The sequence below is a fragment of the Gorilla gorilla genome, chromosome 20, assembly GCF_029281585.2.
Source record: "Gorilla gorilla gorilla isolate KB3781 chromosome 20, NHGRI_mGorGor1-v2.1_pri, whole genome shotgun sequence".
NCBI lineage: Eukaryota > Metazoa > Chordata > Mammalia > Primates > Hominidae > Gorilla > Gorilla gorilla.
This window is the reverse complement of record NC_073244.2, coordinates 61031589-61047747: the sequence shown is the minus strand read 5'-3', so window position 1 is coordinate 61047747 and position 16159 is coordinate 61031589. Positions and strand designations below refer to the sequence as shown.

Sequence of the window (16159 nt, the reverse complement as noted above, 5' to 3'; positions counted from 1 at the left end):
CAGCTGGGCAACATAGCAAGACCCCTTCCCTTAAAAATTTTTTAAGGCTGGGCGCGGTGGCTCATGCCTGTAATCCCAGCACTTTGGGAGGCCGAGGCAGGCAGGCAGATCACAAGGTCAGGAGACCATCCTGGCTAAAACGGTGAAACCCCGTCTCTACTAAAAATACAAAAAAAAAAAAACATTAGCCGGGCGTGGTGGCAGGTGCCTGTAGTCCCAGCTACTCGGGAGGCTGAGGCAGGAGAATGGCGTGAACCCGGGAGGTAGAGCTTGCAGTGAGCCAAGATCGAGCCACTTGCACTCCAGCCTGAGCAACAGAGAGAGACTTCGTCTCAAAAAACAAAACAAACGTTTTAGGCTGGGCACAGTGGGTTCACGTCTGTAATCCCAGCATTTTAGGAGGCCGAGATGGGAGGATCACTTGAGACCAGGAGGTCAAGACCAGCCTAGGCAACATAGGGAGACCCCGTCTCTACAAAAAAGTTAAAGAATTAGCCAGGCATGGTGGCAGACACCTGTAGTCCTAGCTACTTGGGAAGCTGAGGTGAGAGAATCACTTAAGCCCCAGAGATGGAGGTTCCAGTGAGCTGTGATGGCACCACTGCACTCCAGCCTGGGTGACAGAGCAAGACCCTCTGTCACCAAAAAAACAAAAAAAACTGTAAACCAGGAGCCAGATGTCCTGGCTTCAAATCCCAACTGTGCCATTTATTAGCTGTGTGACCTTCGGCAAGCTGCTTTACCTCTCTGAGCCATATTTTATTTTATTTGAGACACAGTCTCGCTCTTTCAGCCAGGCTGGAGTGCAGTGGTGCAATCTTGGCTCAGCTTACTGCAACCTCTGCCTCCCTGGTTCAAGCGATTCTCCTGCCTCAGCCTCCCAAGTAGCTGGGATTACAGGTGTGCACCACTGTGCCTGGCTCATTAACATTTTACTTTTTGATATTAGGATTGAGTCCATATATATGTGGCACTTAAAACAGTGCCTGGTGTCTAAGTGCATTATATATATAATCATATTAGGGCTGGGTGCGGTGCCTCACTCCTGTAATCCTGGCATTTTGGGATACTGAGACTGGAGGATCATTTTAAGCCAGGAGTTTAAGACCAGACTTGGCAGCAAAGTGAGGTTCCATCTCCACAATAAACAAACAACCAAAAATTAGCCAGGCATGATGGCACGAGCCTGCGGTCCCAGCTACTCAGGAAGCTGAAGCAGGAGGATTGCTTGAGCCCAAGAATTCGAGGCTGCAGTGAGCCATGATCACACCACTGCACTCCAGCCTGGCCGACAGAATGAGATCCCATCTTTAAAAAAAAATCCTGGTTGGGCGAGGTGGCTCACACCTGTAATCCCAACACTTTGGGAGGCCGAGGCAGGCGGATTACTCGAGGCCAGGAGTACATGACCAGTCTGGCCAACATGGTGAAACTCCGTTTCTACTAAAAATACAAAACTTAGCCAGGCTTGGTTGTGGGTGCCTGTAATCACAGCTACTTCGGAGGCTGAGGCAGGAGAACCACTTAAACCCAGGAGGTGGAGGTTGCAGTGAGCCAAGATTGCACCACTGGACTCCAGCCTGGATGACAGAGTGAGACTACGTCTCAAAAACCCCCCCCCAAAAAAAAGAAAACAAAGGCTTCCAGAGGTTAGGACACTTGCGCCAGGTGGGTTAGCTGATCAAGGAAGAATTAAAGAGGTGGGTGGGGAATAGACTGAGTCAAGGACAGGTGGGACAGGAAGCTGGGGGTGGGGAGGAATTATGTGCGTCTTACCTCCCTCTCTGAGGACTCCTCGCCCTGGAGCACGGGAGATGGGGAGTCAGGCTCAGTGTGTGGGGGCGGTTTCTGGGGGCCACCCAGACCTGCCAGCGTGTCTTCCACCATCCACAGCTGCTGCTGAGCAGACACTCTGTCCTGCAGGGAGGAAAGGAATTTGTTACTTAAAGGTGGGAAAACGCAGGAGGGTTTCAGCTAATAGGCCCCTGCAAAGGTCTGAAATCAGCTGGGCTATATTTATGGAGTTGGGATTTATTTTTTTTCCCATGTGGTTATCCAGTTGAATTGAAAAAAACTGTCTTTTGGCCAGGTGTGGTGGCTCACACCTGTAATCCCAGCATTTTGGGAAGCCGAGGCGGGTGGATCACCAGAGGTCAGAAGTTCAAGACCAGCCTGGCCAATATGGTGAACACTCGTGTCTACTAAAAATACAAAAAAAAATTAGCCGGGGGTGGTGGTGCATGCCTGTGATCCCAGCCACTCGGGAGGCTGAGGCAGGAGAATTGCTTGAACCCAGGAGGTGGAGGTTGCAGTGAGCTGAGATCGCGCCACTGCACTCCAGCCTGTGCAACAGAGCGAGACACTGTCTCTAAAAAAAAAAGAAAAAGAAAAAACTGTCTTTTCTATGTTGTTTTACTGTGTTACATCTATTATAAATAGGTGACCATACGAATATGAGAGTCTGTTCTTTTTGTTTGTTTTTGGAGACAGTCCCTCCCTCTGTCACCCAGGCTGGCGTGCAATGGCTTGATCATAGCTCACTGCATCCTCGAACTCTTGGGCTTAAGCGATCCTTCCACCTCAGCCTCCTGAGTAACTGGGACCACAGGCGTGCACAACCAGGCCCAGCTAATTTTTTCACTTTTATTTTTAGTAGAGACAGAGTTTCACCATGTTGCCCAGGCTAGCCTCAAACTCCTGGGCTCAGGTGATCCACCTGCCTCATCCTCCCAAAGTGCTGGGATTACAGGTGTGAGCCACTGCAGCTGGCATGGGTCTGTTTTTGCCAAGTCTGGATTGTAGATCTAGTGGGAGCAGCTTAGAGTGAGAAGATGCATTTAAAACTAGGCATCAATGGTTTTTTGTTTTTTGGGGTTGTGTTGTTTTTTAAGATGGAGTCTCTCCCTATCACCCAGGCTGGAGTGCAGTGGCACGATCTCGGCTCACTGCAACCTCCGCCTCCCGGGTTCAAGCGATTCTCCTGCCTCAGCCTCCTGAGTAGCTGGGACTACAGGCGTGCATCAGCACACCCAGCAAATTTTTGTATTTTTAGTAGAGACAGGGTTTCACCATGTTCGTCAGGTTGGTCTCCAACTCCTGACCTCAAGTGATCCACCTGCCTTGGCCTCCCAAAGTGCTGGGACTACAGGCGTGAGCCAACACGCCAGGCCGTGTCAGTGTTTTTAAAGATACATGATTTAGAACTTGATGGCTAGATTTAGAGTGAAAAAGCAGGTCTGAGGCTAAGCAATGAGGTTTATATTTTAGGAGCAGAGCTTGCACTAAGGGAATGGGTTCAGAACTGGAACTCCAGAGGATAAATTTAACAGCAAAAGTCAGGATGCAGGATGCAAGAGATGAACTTGCAAGATGGAAAAAAGGCTGAGGGTTGGAGTTTTGCTAGTGAGAGCATGGCTTCAACAAGAGGAGAGATTTAGAACCAGAGGAGAGAGCAGCTCTGGATCTGAAGTAGGTATTAAAACGAAAGGCATTGGCCGGGCGCAGTAGCTCATGCCTATAATCCCAGCACTTTGGGAGGCCGAGGCAGGCGGATCAGAAGGTCAGGAGTTCAAGACCAGCCTAATCAACATGGTGAAACCCCGTCTCTACTAAAAATACAAAAATTAGCCGGGCATGGTGGCACACGCCTGTAGTCCCAGCTAGAGGCTGAGGCAGGAGAATCACTTGAACCCAGGAGGCAGAGGTTGCAGTGAGCCGAGATCGCACCACTGCACTCCAGCCTGGGCAATAGAGCGAGACTCCATCTCATAAATAAATAAATAAGAGGGCGGCCAGGCGCCGTGACTCACGCCTGTAATCCCAGCACTTTGGGAGGCCGAGGCGGGCGGATCATGAGGTCAAGAGATCTAGACCATCCTGGCCAACATGGTGAAACCCCGTCTCTACTAAAAATACAAAAATTAGCTGGGCATGGTGGCACACACCTGTAGTCTCAGCTACTGGGGAAGCTGCGGCAGGAGAATTGCTTGAGCCTGGGAGGTGGAGGTTGCAGTGAGTCGAGATTGTGCCACTGCACTCCAGCCTGGCGACAGAGCAAGACTCCGTCTCACAAAAAAAAAAAAAAAGAAAAGAAAAAATAGAAGGGCTGTGTGCGGTGGCTCACACCTGTAATCTCAGCACTTTGGGAAGCTGAGGCGGGTGGATCACCTGAGGTCGGGAGTTCAAGGCCAGCCGGACCAACATGGAGAAACCCCGTCTGTCATAAAACTACAAAATTAGCCAGACATGGTGGCGCATGCCTGTAATCCCAGCTACTCGGGAGGCTGAGGCAGGAGAATTGCTTGAACCTGGGAGGCGGATGTTGCGGTGAACCGAGATTGCACCATTGCACTCCGGTCTGGGCAACAGAACGAGACTCTATCTCAAAAAATATAATAAAATAAATAAAATAAAAATAAAAGAGTAGGCCGGGCACAGTGGCTCACACCGGTAATCCCAGAACTTTGGGAGGCCGAGGCGGGTGGATCACCTGAGGTCAGGAGTTCGAGACCAGCCTGACCAACATGGTGAAACCCCCTCTCTACCGAAAATAGAAAAATTAACCGGGCATAGTGGCGGTCATCTGTAATCCCAGCTACTTGGGAGGCTGAGGGAGGAGAATCGTTTGAACTTGGGAGGCAGAAGTTGCAGTGGGCCAAGATTGTGCCACTGCACTCCAGCCTGGGCAATAGAGCGAGACTGTCTCAAAAATAAAAATAAAAATAAAAATAAAAAATAAAAGAGTATAATGGATTGTTTGTAACACAAAAGATAAATGCTTGAGGGGATGGACACCCCATTTTCCATGATGGGATTATTATACATTGCATGCCTGTACCAAAATATCTTATGCACTTCATAAATATATTCATCTGCTATGTACCCACAATACATTTTTTAGAAAGAATGTTGTAGGCCGGGCGCAGTGGCTCATGCCTGTAATCCCAGCACTTTGGGAGGCCGAGGCAGGCAGATCACCTGAGGTCGGGAGTTCAAGACCAGCCTGACCAACATAGAGAAACCCCGTCTCTACTAAAAATACAAAATTAGCTGGGCGTGGTGGCGGGCACCTGTCATCCCAGTTACTCGGGAGGCTGAGGTGGGTGAATCGCTTGAGCCCGGGAGGCAGAGGTTGTGGTGAGCTGAGATCGTGCCATTGCACTCCAGCCCGGGCAACAAGAGTTAAACTCTGTCCCCCTCCCCCCCCAAAAAAAATGTTGTAAAATTATAGCCAACTTTACAGCAGAAATTAGGTCTGGCGCAGTGGCTCATGCTTGTAATCCCAGCACTTTGGGAGGCCGTGGCAGGCAGATCACTTGAGGTCAGGAGTTCAAGACCAGCCTGACCAACATATCTCTACTAAAAATATAAAAAGTAGCTGGGCATGGTGGCATGTGCCTGAAATCCTAGCTACTTGGGAGGCTGAGGTGGGAGAATCACTTGAACATGGGAGGCAGAGGTTGCAGTGCGCCAAGATTGCGCTACTACACTCCAGCCTGGGCGACAGAGTGAGACTGTCTTAAAAACAAACAAATAAACAACTTTACAGCAGAAATTAAATAACAGCTCGAGAAAACGGCATTCAAAATTGAAGCTTAATTAAAATTTTAATGAGAGAATTAAAAAAAAACCCCTAAAGGGCATGGTCTTAACTAAAATAAGGGGCTTAGATTGAAACGACAGAAAGGAGGCTAAGGGTCAACTGGGCGGGGCCTCGATTCTGTGGGCGAAGATTAAATGCTGAAAGGATTTCCAGGCAGAACTTGGAGTTGGGGGTGGGTCTTGGGGTCTCCAAGCAGCGATTTACCTGGGGAGAACCGAGGTGCAGCAGGTACTCCAGCGTCTCTCTTAAGGTGCCCAGCTCCTGCTCCAGGCCACTGTACGTGTCCCAAACCCTCTCTCGCTCCTCAGGTTGCATAAAGGGGGAGACAGGTTAGGTCCCTCTCCCACCAGATCCTTCCCCACCCCATCATTTGTCAGCTAAGGAGGAGATAAGGGAGTTTGGTCCCTGCAGCCCTGCAGGCATATGGACTACAATTCCCATGGGCCTCTTTGCTTGGACTACTGGGAACCCCAAAGTCTGTATGGAACCTGCAATTCCAGTGCACTGCTAGTGTAGACAAATAACAGCATTCCCTGAATCCCCAGGATTACTTCTGCTCTCTCCTAGGTAGCAGAGTCTACAGATCTAATGAATTTCATTAGACAGTTAAAAGACCACAGCACCCATCCAGACACGGTGGTTCAGGCCTTTAATCCCAGCAATTTGGGAGGCCAAGGCGGGCGGATCACTTGAGGTCAGGAGTTCGAGACCAGCCTGGCCAACATGGTGAAACCCCGTCCCTACTAAAAATACAAAAATTAGCCAGGAATGGTGGCGAGGGCCTGTAATCCCTGGTATTCGGGAGGCTGAGGCAGGAGGATCACTTGAACCAGGGAGACAGAAGTTGCAGTGAGCCTGGATCCAGGCGCTGCACTCCAGCCTGAGCAACAGAGCAAGAATCCATCTCAAAAAAAATAACCACAGCACCTACTCACCCTGGGGCAGCAGAAACTTCCTTGCCAATACCAACAATAACAATGATAATATCAGCTAACACTTATTGGGCACTGACCATGTGCTAGGCATTGTTCTCAGCTCTCATTTAATTCCTATGAGGTAGTTACTATTATTGTCTCCATTTTACAGATAATAATTATAACTGACACTTAAGTATTGCTTTACCAAGTACCAAGTACCTTAAGTGTTATTCATTCATTCATTCATTCATTCGTTCACTCATTTTCACATATCACATATAATAATTCTCAGAGTTACTTAAGGCCGGGCGCAGTGGCTCATGCCTGTAATCCCAGCACTTTGGGAGGCTGAGGCAGGCTGATCACCTGAGGTTAGGAGTTCGAGACCAGCCTGGCCAACATGGCAAAACCCCATCTCTACTAAAAATACAAAAATTAGCCAGGTGTGGTGGCACATGCCTGTAATCCCAGTTACTCAGGAGGCTGAGGTTGCAGTGAGCTGAGATGGCACCACTGTACTCCAGCCTGGGCGACAGAGCAAGACTCTGTCCCCCCCAAAAAAAAAACAAAATTAGAGTGGTTACAAGACAATGAGGAGAGAGAAAAAATAATAAAATTTGGAGTGTAGACTTCTGAAGAACGATCTTCCTATGAGCCCTCTGGGGCAGGTCCCCTTCGTAACGACTTGCATAGTCCTGGGGCCTCCTAGGAGGGCAGGCCCCTTCCCAGGTGCTCACCTGAGTCAAGTGACAGAGGGTGGCCCTCACACTGACCAGCCGGTCCTGCAGGAGGCGCTGGCGACCCCAGGCCCTCCCGGGAGCCCCAGCCTCCCTGGTGGCTTGGCCCAGCTGTTGCCGGGTCAACTCCAGAGCTGCTTCTAGTTGCTCCTGCACCAAGACAGAAGGTGGTTAGACTTCAGAAGCAATGCCTAGTCCCAGGAAGAAAGAAAAGATGTCCTTTCACGTCCTGGACGTCCAGTCAGCATCCTGACTTCCGCAGTCAGGAAGGGCTCAGGGCAGGCAGAGAGGCCAGGCGCCCTGTCCTCGGCCCAGGGCCCCGCACCTTCTCCTCCTGCTTCTGGTCTATCTCCTCCTGCAGCCTCCGCAGAAGCCGGTCCTGCCCGCACAACTTGGTCAGCAGCGTCTGGAGAAAGGAGAGCGGGAGCTACTGATGGTCCAGATCTGGCTCTTCCCCTGCTGCTCCTCCCATCATCTAGAACATTCTCTCCCCAACTCTGGGAACTCAGCAAGGATTAGATCAGTGAGAACTTACATCTGTCTCCAAGCTTTGGTGGAAAGTTGACTCCAGGGGAGGACCCGGCTGAAGAAAAGAAAAAAAGTCAGGGGTCAAAGGGGACAGGCTGGTCATTCTTGTAACTCAGTGCTGAGCCACGCCCTGTCTCTACTGATAGGTACTGCACTATTTATTTATTTAGAGATAGGGTCTTGCTCTGTCACCCAGGCTGGCGTGCAGTCGTGCGATCATGGTTCGCTGCAGGCTCAACCTCCTGGGCTCAAGCAATCCTCCCACTTCAGTCTCCTGAGTAGCTGGGACCACAGGCGCACACATCATGCCCGGCTAATTTTTGTAGTTTTAAAATTTTTGTTGTTGTTGATTTTGGTAGCGATGGGGTTTTGCCATGTTGCCCAGGCTGATCTCAAACTCCTGGGCTCAAGCAATCGTCCTGCCTCGGCCTCCCAAAGTGCTGGGATTATAGGCATGCACCACCATATCATGCCTGGCCTTTTTTTTTTTTTGAGTTAAGGTCTGTCACCCAGGCTGGGGTGCAGTGGCATGATCATGGCTCACTGCAGCCTTGAACTCTTAGGCTCAAAGGATCCTCCCACCTCAGCCTCCCAAGTAGGTGGGACAACAGATGCCAGCCACCGGTGCCAGCTAAGGTTGGTTGTTTGTTTGTTTTTAGGGCTGGGGTCCCACTATGTCACCCAGACCAGTCTTGAACTCCTGATCTCAAATAATCCTCCTGCCTTGGCCTCCTGAAGTTCCAGGATTACAGGCATGAGCCACCAAGCCTAGCGACCCCTCTCCTTATCAGCTTCCTTCTAAGCATTAGCAAATTTCAGTAGGCCAACTTCCACATTCTTGGCTTCAGAAAGATCAATAATGGGCTCTTGATCAAATAGCCATGGCAAATATTATAATTAATGGAGAAATTTAGCATTTTATTTATGACTAAGAATAAAACAAAGTGCAGGGCACAGTGACTCACTCCTGTAATCCTAAAGCTTTGGGAGGCCAAAGAGGGAAGATCACTTGAGCCCAGGAGTTCAAGACCAGTCTGGGCAACATAGGGAGACCCTGTGTCTGCAAAAAAAATAAAAATAAAAAAATAGGACCGGGTGCGGTGGCTCATGCCTATAATCCCAACACTTTGGGAGGCCGAGGCGGGTGGATCACCTGAGGTCAGGAGTTCGAGACCAGCCTGACCAACATGGTGAAACCCTGTCTCTACTAAAAATACAAAAATTAGCCAGGCGTAGTGACGGGTGCCTGTAATCCCAGCTACTTGGGAGGCTGAGGAAGGAGAATCACTTGAACCCGGGAGGCAGAGGTTGCAGCGAGCCGAGATCGTGCCATTGCACTCCAGCCCGGGTGACAGAGTGAGATTTCATCTCAAATAAATAAATAAATAAATAAATAAAATAAGCTGAGCATGGTGGTACACGCCTGTAGTCTCAGCTACTAGGGAGGCTGAGGTGGGAGTATCGCTTGGGCCCAGGAGACTGAGACTGCAGTGAGCCATGATTGCACCACTGCACTCCAGCCTGGGTGACAGAGTGAGACTCTGTCTCAAGAAAATAAATAATTTTTTTAATTAAGAAAAAAAAAAAACAGCCTGGGTAACATGGCAAAACCCTGTCTCTATAAAAAGTAGAAAAAGTTAGCTAGGCGGCCAGGCGCAGTGGCTCATGCCTGTAATCCCAGCATTTTGGGAGGCCGAGGCAGGCAGATCACCTGAGGTCGGGAGTTCAAGACCAGCCTGACCAACATGGAGAAACCCTGTCTTTACTAAAAATACAAAATTAGCAGGGCATGGTGATGGGTGCCTGTAATCCCAGCTACTCGGGCGGCTGAGGCAGGAGAATCACTTGAATCCAGGAGGCGGAGGTTGCGGTGAGCCGAGATCACGCCATTGCACTCCAGCCTGGGCAACAAGAGTGAAACTCCTTCTCAAAAAAAAAAAAAAGAAAAAGGAAGGAAAGAAGGAAAGAAAGAAAGAAAGAGAGAGAGAAAGGAAAGAAAGGGGAGGGAAGGGGAAGGGGGAAAGAAAGAAAGAAAGGAAGGCAGGCCAGTCGCGGTAGCTCACGCCTGTAATCCCAGCACTTTGGGAGGCCGAGGCGGGCAGATCACGAGGTTAGGAGTTCGAGACCAGCCTGACCAACATGGTGAAACCCCGTCTCTACTAAAAATACAAAAATTATCCAGGCATGGTGGCACATGCCTGTAATCCCAGCTATTCAGGAGGTTGAGGCAGGAGAATTGCTTGAACCAGGGAGGCGAAGGTTGCAGTGAGCCGAGATCGCGCCACTGCACTCCAGCCTGGGCGACAGAGCGGGACTCTGTCTCAAGAAAAAAACAAAGAAAAAAATACAAAAAAATTAGCCCGGCGTGGTGGCGGGCGCCTGTAGTCCCAGCTATTCAGGAGGCTGAGGCAGGAGAATGGCATGAACCCGGGAGGCAGAGCTTGCAGTGAGCTGAGATCGCACCACTGCACTCCAGCCTGGGCGACAGAGTGAGACCCCGTCTCAAAAAAAAAAAAAAAAAAAAAAGAAAGAAAAGAAAAGAAAAAGAAAGAGAAAGAAAGAAAGAGGTTTTTGTGGATTTAAGTTAAGTTACGACGATGTCATGGGGTGTCCTAATAGGAGGAGACGGACAGCAACAAAAACACAAAGGAAGATCATCATGGGATGATGCAGGCAAAGATGTAGCCATAAAAAAACCCACAGAACCTCAGGAATTGCTGGCAACCACCAGAAGCTAAGAGAGAGTCAATGAAAGCTCCGCCTTAGAACCTTCAGTGGAAGTATAGCCCTGCCAATCCCTTGACTCCAGGCCTCTGGCCTCCAGAACCGCAAGATAATCCATTTCTGTTGTTTTCGGCCACGTGCTTTGTTACAGCAACCACTTGAATCTAATACCTACCCAGGGGCTTTGAAATATCTACAGTTCTCTAGGCACCCTAGGCCAGGAGATGACATTCCTTATAGAGAAGAAAGGAAGGGAGGGGGCTCCGGTAGATATGGGGTACTCCCGGATACCTACCAATAAAACCATGGAGGCCCGGGTCCCAGGGGGCCGCGGGGGGAGCTGGAGATAAGTGGAGGCGCCAGAGGGTGCCTGGGAGGAACGTTGAAATGGAGATGTTTAGAAACTGGCATGTCTGGGAGACTTTTCATTTTGTTCTGTACTAAGAAAAATTCTTCTGCCTTGGGATCCTGTTGATCTATGACCTTACCCCCAACCCTGTGCTCTCTGAAACATGTGCTGTGTCCACTCAGGGTTAAATGAATTAAGGGCGGTGCAAGATGTGCTTTGTTAAACAGATGCTTGAAGGCAGCATGCTCCTTAAGAGTCATCACCACTCCCTAATCTCAAGTACCCAGGGACACAAACACTGCGGAAGGCCACAGGGCCCTCTGCCTAGGAAAACCAGAGACCTTTGTTCACTTGTTTATCTGCTGACCTTCCCTCCACTATTGTCCTATGACCCTGCCAAATCCCCCTCTGCGAGAAACACCCAAGAATGATAAATTAAAAAAAATAATAATTAAAAAAAAAAAAAAAGAAACTGGCATGTCTTAGTGACAAATAGTAGAGTGGGCATGTCCATAATTGAAGTGCTTTAGGAGATATTTTGAGGTTCAGAACTGGGCCCTCTCAACTTCCTCAACTACCTGCTCTCCAGCTGTGTGCCACTGTGGGGACACAGAGGGTGATAATAAATGCACCAGCCTGGCAAAACAGCTCCACGAGATGATGGAATTTGCTACTCTCATTCTCAGATTTGCAGTCAGCTGTGGATATTCTGAGCTACCGTCCCATGATGCTCAGACAAAACAGCAGGCAACCAACTTGCAAGGTGAACTGGGGACACAAGGGAGATGCAAACCTCTCACCGCACTGTCTTGGCACAGAGTATCCAGGACTACAATCCCCATGATGCTTAAAGAGCAATGGCTGGGCCAGGCGCGGTGGCTCACGCCTGTAATCCCAGTACTTTGGGAGGCTGAGATGGGCAGATCACCTGTCAGCTGCTGGTCAGGAGTTCGAGACCAGCTTGGTCAACATGGTGAAACCTCATCTCTACCAAAAATATAAAAATCAGCCAGACGTGGTGGCAGGTGCCTGTAATCCTAGCTACTCGGGAGGCTGAGGCAGGAGAATCGCTTGAACCCGGGAGACAGAGGTTGTAGTGAGCCGAGATCGTGCCACTGCCCTCTAACCTTGGCGACAGAGCAAGACCTCCGTCTCAAAAAAAAAAAAAAAAAAAAAAAAAGCAATGGCCGAAGACCAGCCTAGAAAGACAGCCCAGACACCTGATAGGAGCTGGACACCTGATAGGTTCAAGCTCTCTCTCACCTGAGCCCAGCTGAAATCATTACGGACTACAATACCCATGACACCCAGGGAGCAATGGCCTTGAGAATACGGAAAGACAGCCCTGAGGCCTGATGGGAGACGTAGTCCCCTCCTTCTCACCTCTCTGCTCACCTGTGTTCTGGGCTCCTGACTCCAGTGCTGGGGACTCCTGGGGGGCTTTCCTCCCCCAGCCTCAGAGGGAGGTCCTCGGCGGGGAGTAGGGGGTCGGGAGAGGGTCTGGCGTTGGGGGCCCCAATCCAGAGGAGGTCGGACATCAATGCGACTCAACGGGGTGTGAGGTCGGGCAGGGGGTGCTGTGTCTCCTGAGGGGGCAGGGGGTCGCCGCGCAGGGGCAGAACGGGGACGGGGGAGGCTCAGAGGCGAGGGAGGGCGAGAGAGGGCGGTGAACAGGCTGTGGGAAGGAGAGAATCGGGGAACTGAGTCAACTAGAGCCCTCTCCATCCACCTCCTTACCCATCAAGTCAGCCTCAAGGACATGTCTCACTTCACTGTGTCTTACTGTCCCACTGGGTTAGAATCCTCCTCTACTGTCCAAATCCTCAGTGATGTCTGCTTTGTGGCATCTTCCCCTCCACTCTTTTCCGCTACAGGCTGTGACCCCCACGCGAGCCCCAGCAAGTCACACACACTCAAGCAGAAAGCGCTAAGGCCCGCCCCCAACCAGTTTCCGGCCCTGCCCTTCTCTTAGGCCACGCCCCCAACCATGTCCTCCCTACTCACTCGGGGCTCCTCGCCCTCCGCATCTGGAGTCCAGAGTGGAGGTCGGTTGTGGGGCTGGGAGTGAGCAGCCTGGGTCTACCACGACCTCTGGAGAGTCGAGCCACTTCCGGTGATTCTGAGATGCGCCCCTCTTCCCCTCTGCTCACCTCCGGGGGACCACCGGGGCCGCCGGGGCCCTCCCCGGGCTGGGGTCGTGCAGGTGACCTGGGTTGCCCACTAGCGAGTGGACACAGACAAGATATCACTCCTTCGAACTTCATAACAGCCCTATTCTCTTGTCACAGGTGAGAACACAAGGATGCACCCAAAAAAGGAAAGTTGTGCGCTATAAATCATCGTCCCCCTTCTTCAGACGGGGAAACTGAGGCCTCCAATGTGAAACTGACCTGTGCGCCAGGCCACAACGTCTATCCAGGTTGCTGGACCCAATGCCCCGGAATATGGGATAGACTCAGCCAGGTAGTCCAGTTTCCAGCCTGATAATTGGCGCAGGCCATGTCAGAGCCTAAGAGATAGTCTGACATTTTTTTAAAATCTGACACTATCTTTTACCTGGCATTGTTTAGGTGGCAGCTCAGGGGACTTCAGAAGGAGCCAATCAGAGAGTGTGGAATATTGATCATTCCTGGAGCAGAGCTGAGTGCGTGACTGAAGGGTCAGCTTGGGGGCGGGGACGGACAAAGTGGTGGGCGGAACTTAAGGGAGAAAGACTTTTGCTGATTGGAAAAGTTCCCTGGAGGTGGGGCCTAGAAGACGAGGCGCCTTAGCTAGAAGACTGGTGATTGGACACTGAAGGGGGCAGGGCCCCAAAGGGGAGGAGTTGGGATGATGAGACTGACTCAGGGTGGAGGGTCAGGAGCATGGCTTGGACCTCTACTCACTAGTCGTCCCCCTCCGCACGGGAGGCCCGGCCCAGCGCCCGTAGCCAGCCCCGCAGGTCTTCTAAGGTGTCAGCGGCCAAAACGTAGGTCCTCATGCCCGGGTGCTCTGCCTGCGGGAAGAGAAGGCTTGGAATCCGGACTCCCGGGCCTTGTAAAAAGGAGGACAGGCCGGGCCGGTGACTCATTCCCGAAAACCCAGTGCTTTGGGAGGCCGATGCGGGAGGTTGGCTTGAGACCAGCCTAGGCAACATAATGAGACACCCCCCTCCACCTCCTTCCGCCCCCGTCTCTACAAAAAAATCAAAAAATTAGCCGGACGTGGTGGAGCGCACCTGTAGTCCCAGCTACCGGGGAGACTGAGGCAGGAAGACTGCACTTTGCCTCGCTGCACGCCAGCCTGGGTGACAGAGCAAGACCGTCAAGAAAGAAAGGAAAGAGGGAAAGAGAGAAAGAAAAAAAGGAAAGGAAAGGAAAAAGGAAAGGAAAGGAAAATGGAAAGGAAAGGAAAGGACTGGACAGACGCGGTGGCTCATGCCTGTAATCCCAGCACTTTGGGAGGCTGAGGTAGGCGGATCACCTGAGGCCAGGAGTTTGAGACCAGCCTGGCCAACATGGCGAAACCCCATCTCTACTAAAAATACAAAAAATTAGCCGGGCGTGGTGGCGTGCGCCTGTAATCCCAGCTACTCCAGAGGCTGAGGCAGGAGAATCCGTTGAACCCAGGAGGCGGAGGTTGCAGTGAGCCGAGATCGCACCACTGCACTCCAGCCTGGGTGACAGAGTGAGACTCTGTCTCAAAACACAACAAAACAAAAAAACAAACCAAAAAAAAAAAACAAAACGAGGATGCAATTGACGCTTGTCAAGACCTTTTATCTCCAGTAATGGATATTCCAGTGCTTGTTAGGACTTGGAGTTTCCTCGACAGATATCTACCCGCCCTCATCTCCATTTCCCATCGCCTGGTGCACAACATGGATGGATGGACTCACGGTGAAGGTGAAGCGCCGCCCTCGGGGGGCTCCCGGCCCATCTGGTCTAATATTGTAGCTGGGGAGCAGGACGCTGCCCAGGACACTCTCCTCGCGGCTGTCTGCAAAGAGGGGCTGGGGTCAAGGATCACACAGGGATCAGAAGGCCAAGATGCTAGAGAGAAGGGCAGACTGGGCGGGGGGGCCCTCCCACCCCAAGCCAGCCAGCCAGCCACTGACCCTTGTAATAAAAGAGGCAATGGCCGGAGAGGACGAACCAGCGGCGTTTCCAGAGACGGAGCCCCGAGCTGTCCTGGGGAGAGAGATGGGAGGAGGGGCCTGAGTAAAGGGAAACAGAAAAAGGAGATGAAGGCAGTGACGATGGGGACAGAGAGCCGGAGAGAGAAAGAAACTTGGAGAGAGGAGAACAGAGACATAAAGCAGGGATCAAGAGAGTGGGGTGAGGCCGAGCACAATGGCTCACACCTGTAATCCCAGCACTTAGAGAGGCCAAGGCAGGCGGATCACTCAATTCCAGGAGTTTGAGACCAGCTTGGGTAACATGGCGAAACCCCATCTCTACTACTAAAAAAAAAAAATTAGCCGGGTGTGGTGGCGCGTGCCTGTAGCCCCAGCTACTCGGGAGGCTGAGGAGGGAGGATCACTTGAGCCTGGGAGTGGGGTGGAGGCACAGGAGAAAGACCCAGAGAGACAGAAGAGACAGAGACACATGTTTGGGGCAATGGAGTGGATAAGAAGGAGAGCTGGAAGCCCTCTGAACATGATAGAATAGAATAGTAGCCCTACTTCTTTTCTTTTCTCTCTCTCTCTTTTTTTTTTTTTTTTTTTTTTTGACAGAGTCTTGCTCTGTAGCTTAAGCTGGAGAGCAGTGGCATGATCTCGGCTCACGGCAACCTCTGCCTCCCAGGTTCAAATGATTCTCCTGCCTCAGCCTCCCGAGTAGCTGGGATTACAGGCACGCACCACCACACCCAGCTAATTTTTGTATTTTTAGTAGAGACAGGGTTTCACTATGTTGGCCAGGCTGGTCTTGAACTCCTGACCTCAAATGATCTACCCACCTCGGCCTCCCAAAGTGCTGGGGTTACAGGCGTGAGCCACTGCGTCTGGCCTCCCCCACTTTCTTTTTTTGTTTTTTGAGATGGACTCTCGCTCTGTCGCCCAGGCTGGAGTGCAGTGGCACGATCTCAGCTCACTGCAAGCTCCGCCTCCTGGGTTCACGCCATTCTCCTGCCTCAGCCTCCCGAGTAGCTGGGACTACAGGCGCCCGCCACCACACCCGGCTAATTTTGTTTTTGTATTTTTAGTAGAGACGGGGTTTCACCGTGTTAGCCAGGATGGTCTCGATCTCCTGACCTTGTGATCCGCCTGCCTCGGCCTCCCAAAGTGCTGGGATTACAGGCGTGAGCCACCCCACCCAGCCCC

General features: G+C 51.3%; 1 protein-coding gene across 8 annotated transcripts in view; it reads right to left on the bottom strand.

Moving 5' to 3' along the window:
- Positions 1 to 16159, bottom strand: part of PLEKHA4 (pleckstrin homology domain containing A4) — a 31006-nt gene that overhangs the window by 8925 nt on the left and 5922 nt on the right. For 2 of the 8 annotated variants that reach the window (XM_031004615.3, XM_063701540.1), the window contains exons 4-14: positions 14954 to 15026; positions 14735 to 14835; positions 13743 to 13852; positions 12862 to 13077; positions 12253 to 12532; positions 10804 to 10878; positions 7792 to 7839; positions 7582 to 7662; positions 7257 to 7406; positions 5807 to 5905; positions 1777 to 1917 (exon numbers count right to left, since the gene is read on the bottom strand). In XM_031004615.3, the coding sequence (XP_030860475.2) occupies positions 1777 to 1917; positions 5807 to 5905; positions 7257 to 7406; positions 7582 to 7662; positions 7792 to 7839; positions 10804 to 10878; positions 12253 to 12532; positions 12862 to 13077; positions 13743 to 13852; positions 14735 to 14835; positions 14954 to 15026 (1374 nt within the window). Of the gene's footprint in view, positions 1 to 1776; positions 1918 to 5806; positions 5906 to 7256; positions 7407 to 7581; positions 7663 to 7791; positions 7840 to 10803; positions 10879 to 12240; positions 12533 to 12861; positions 13078 to 13742; positions 13853 to 14734; positions 14849 to 14953; positions 15027 to 16159 lie in introns of all 8 variants that reach the window. The other 6 variants (XM_055370052.2, XM_063701539.1, XM_031004616.3 and 3 more) reach the window with 4 other exon arrangements.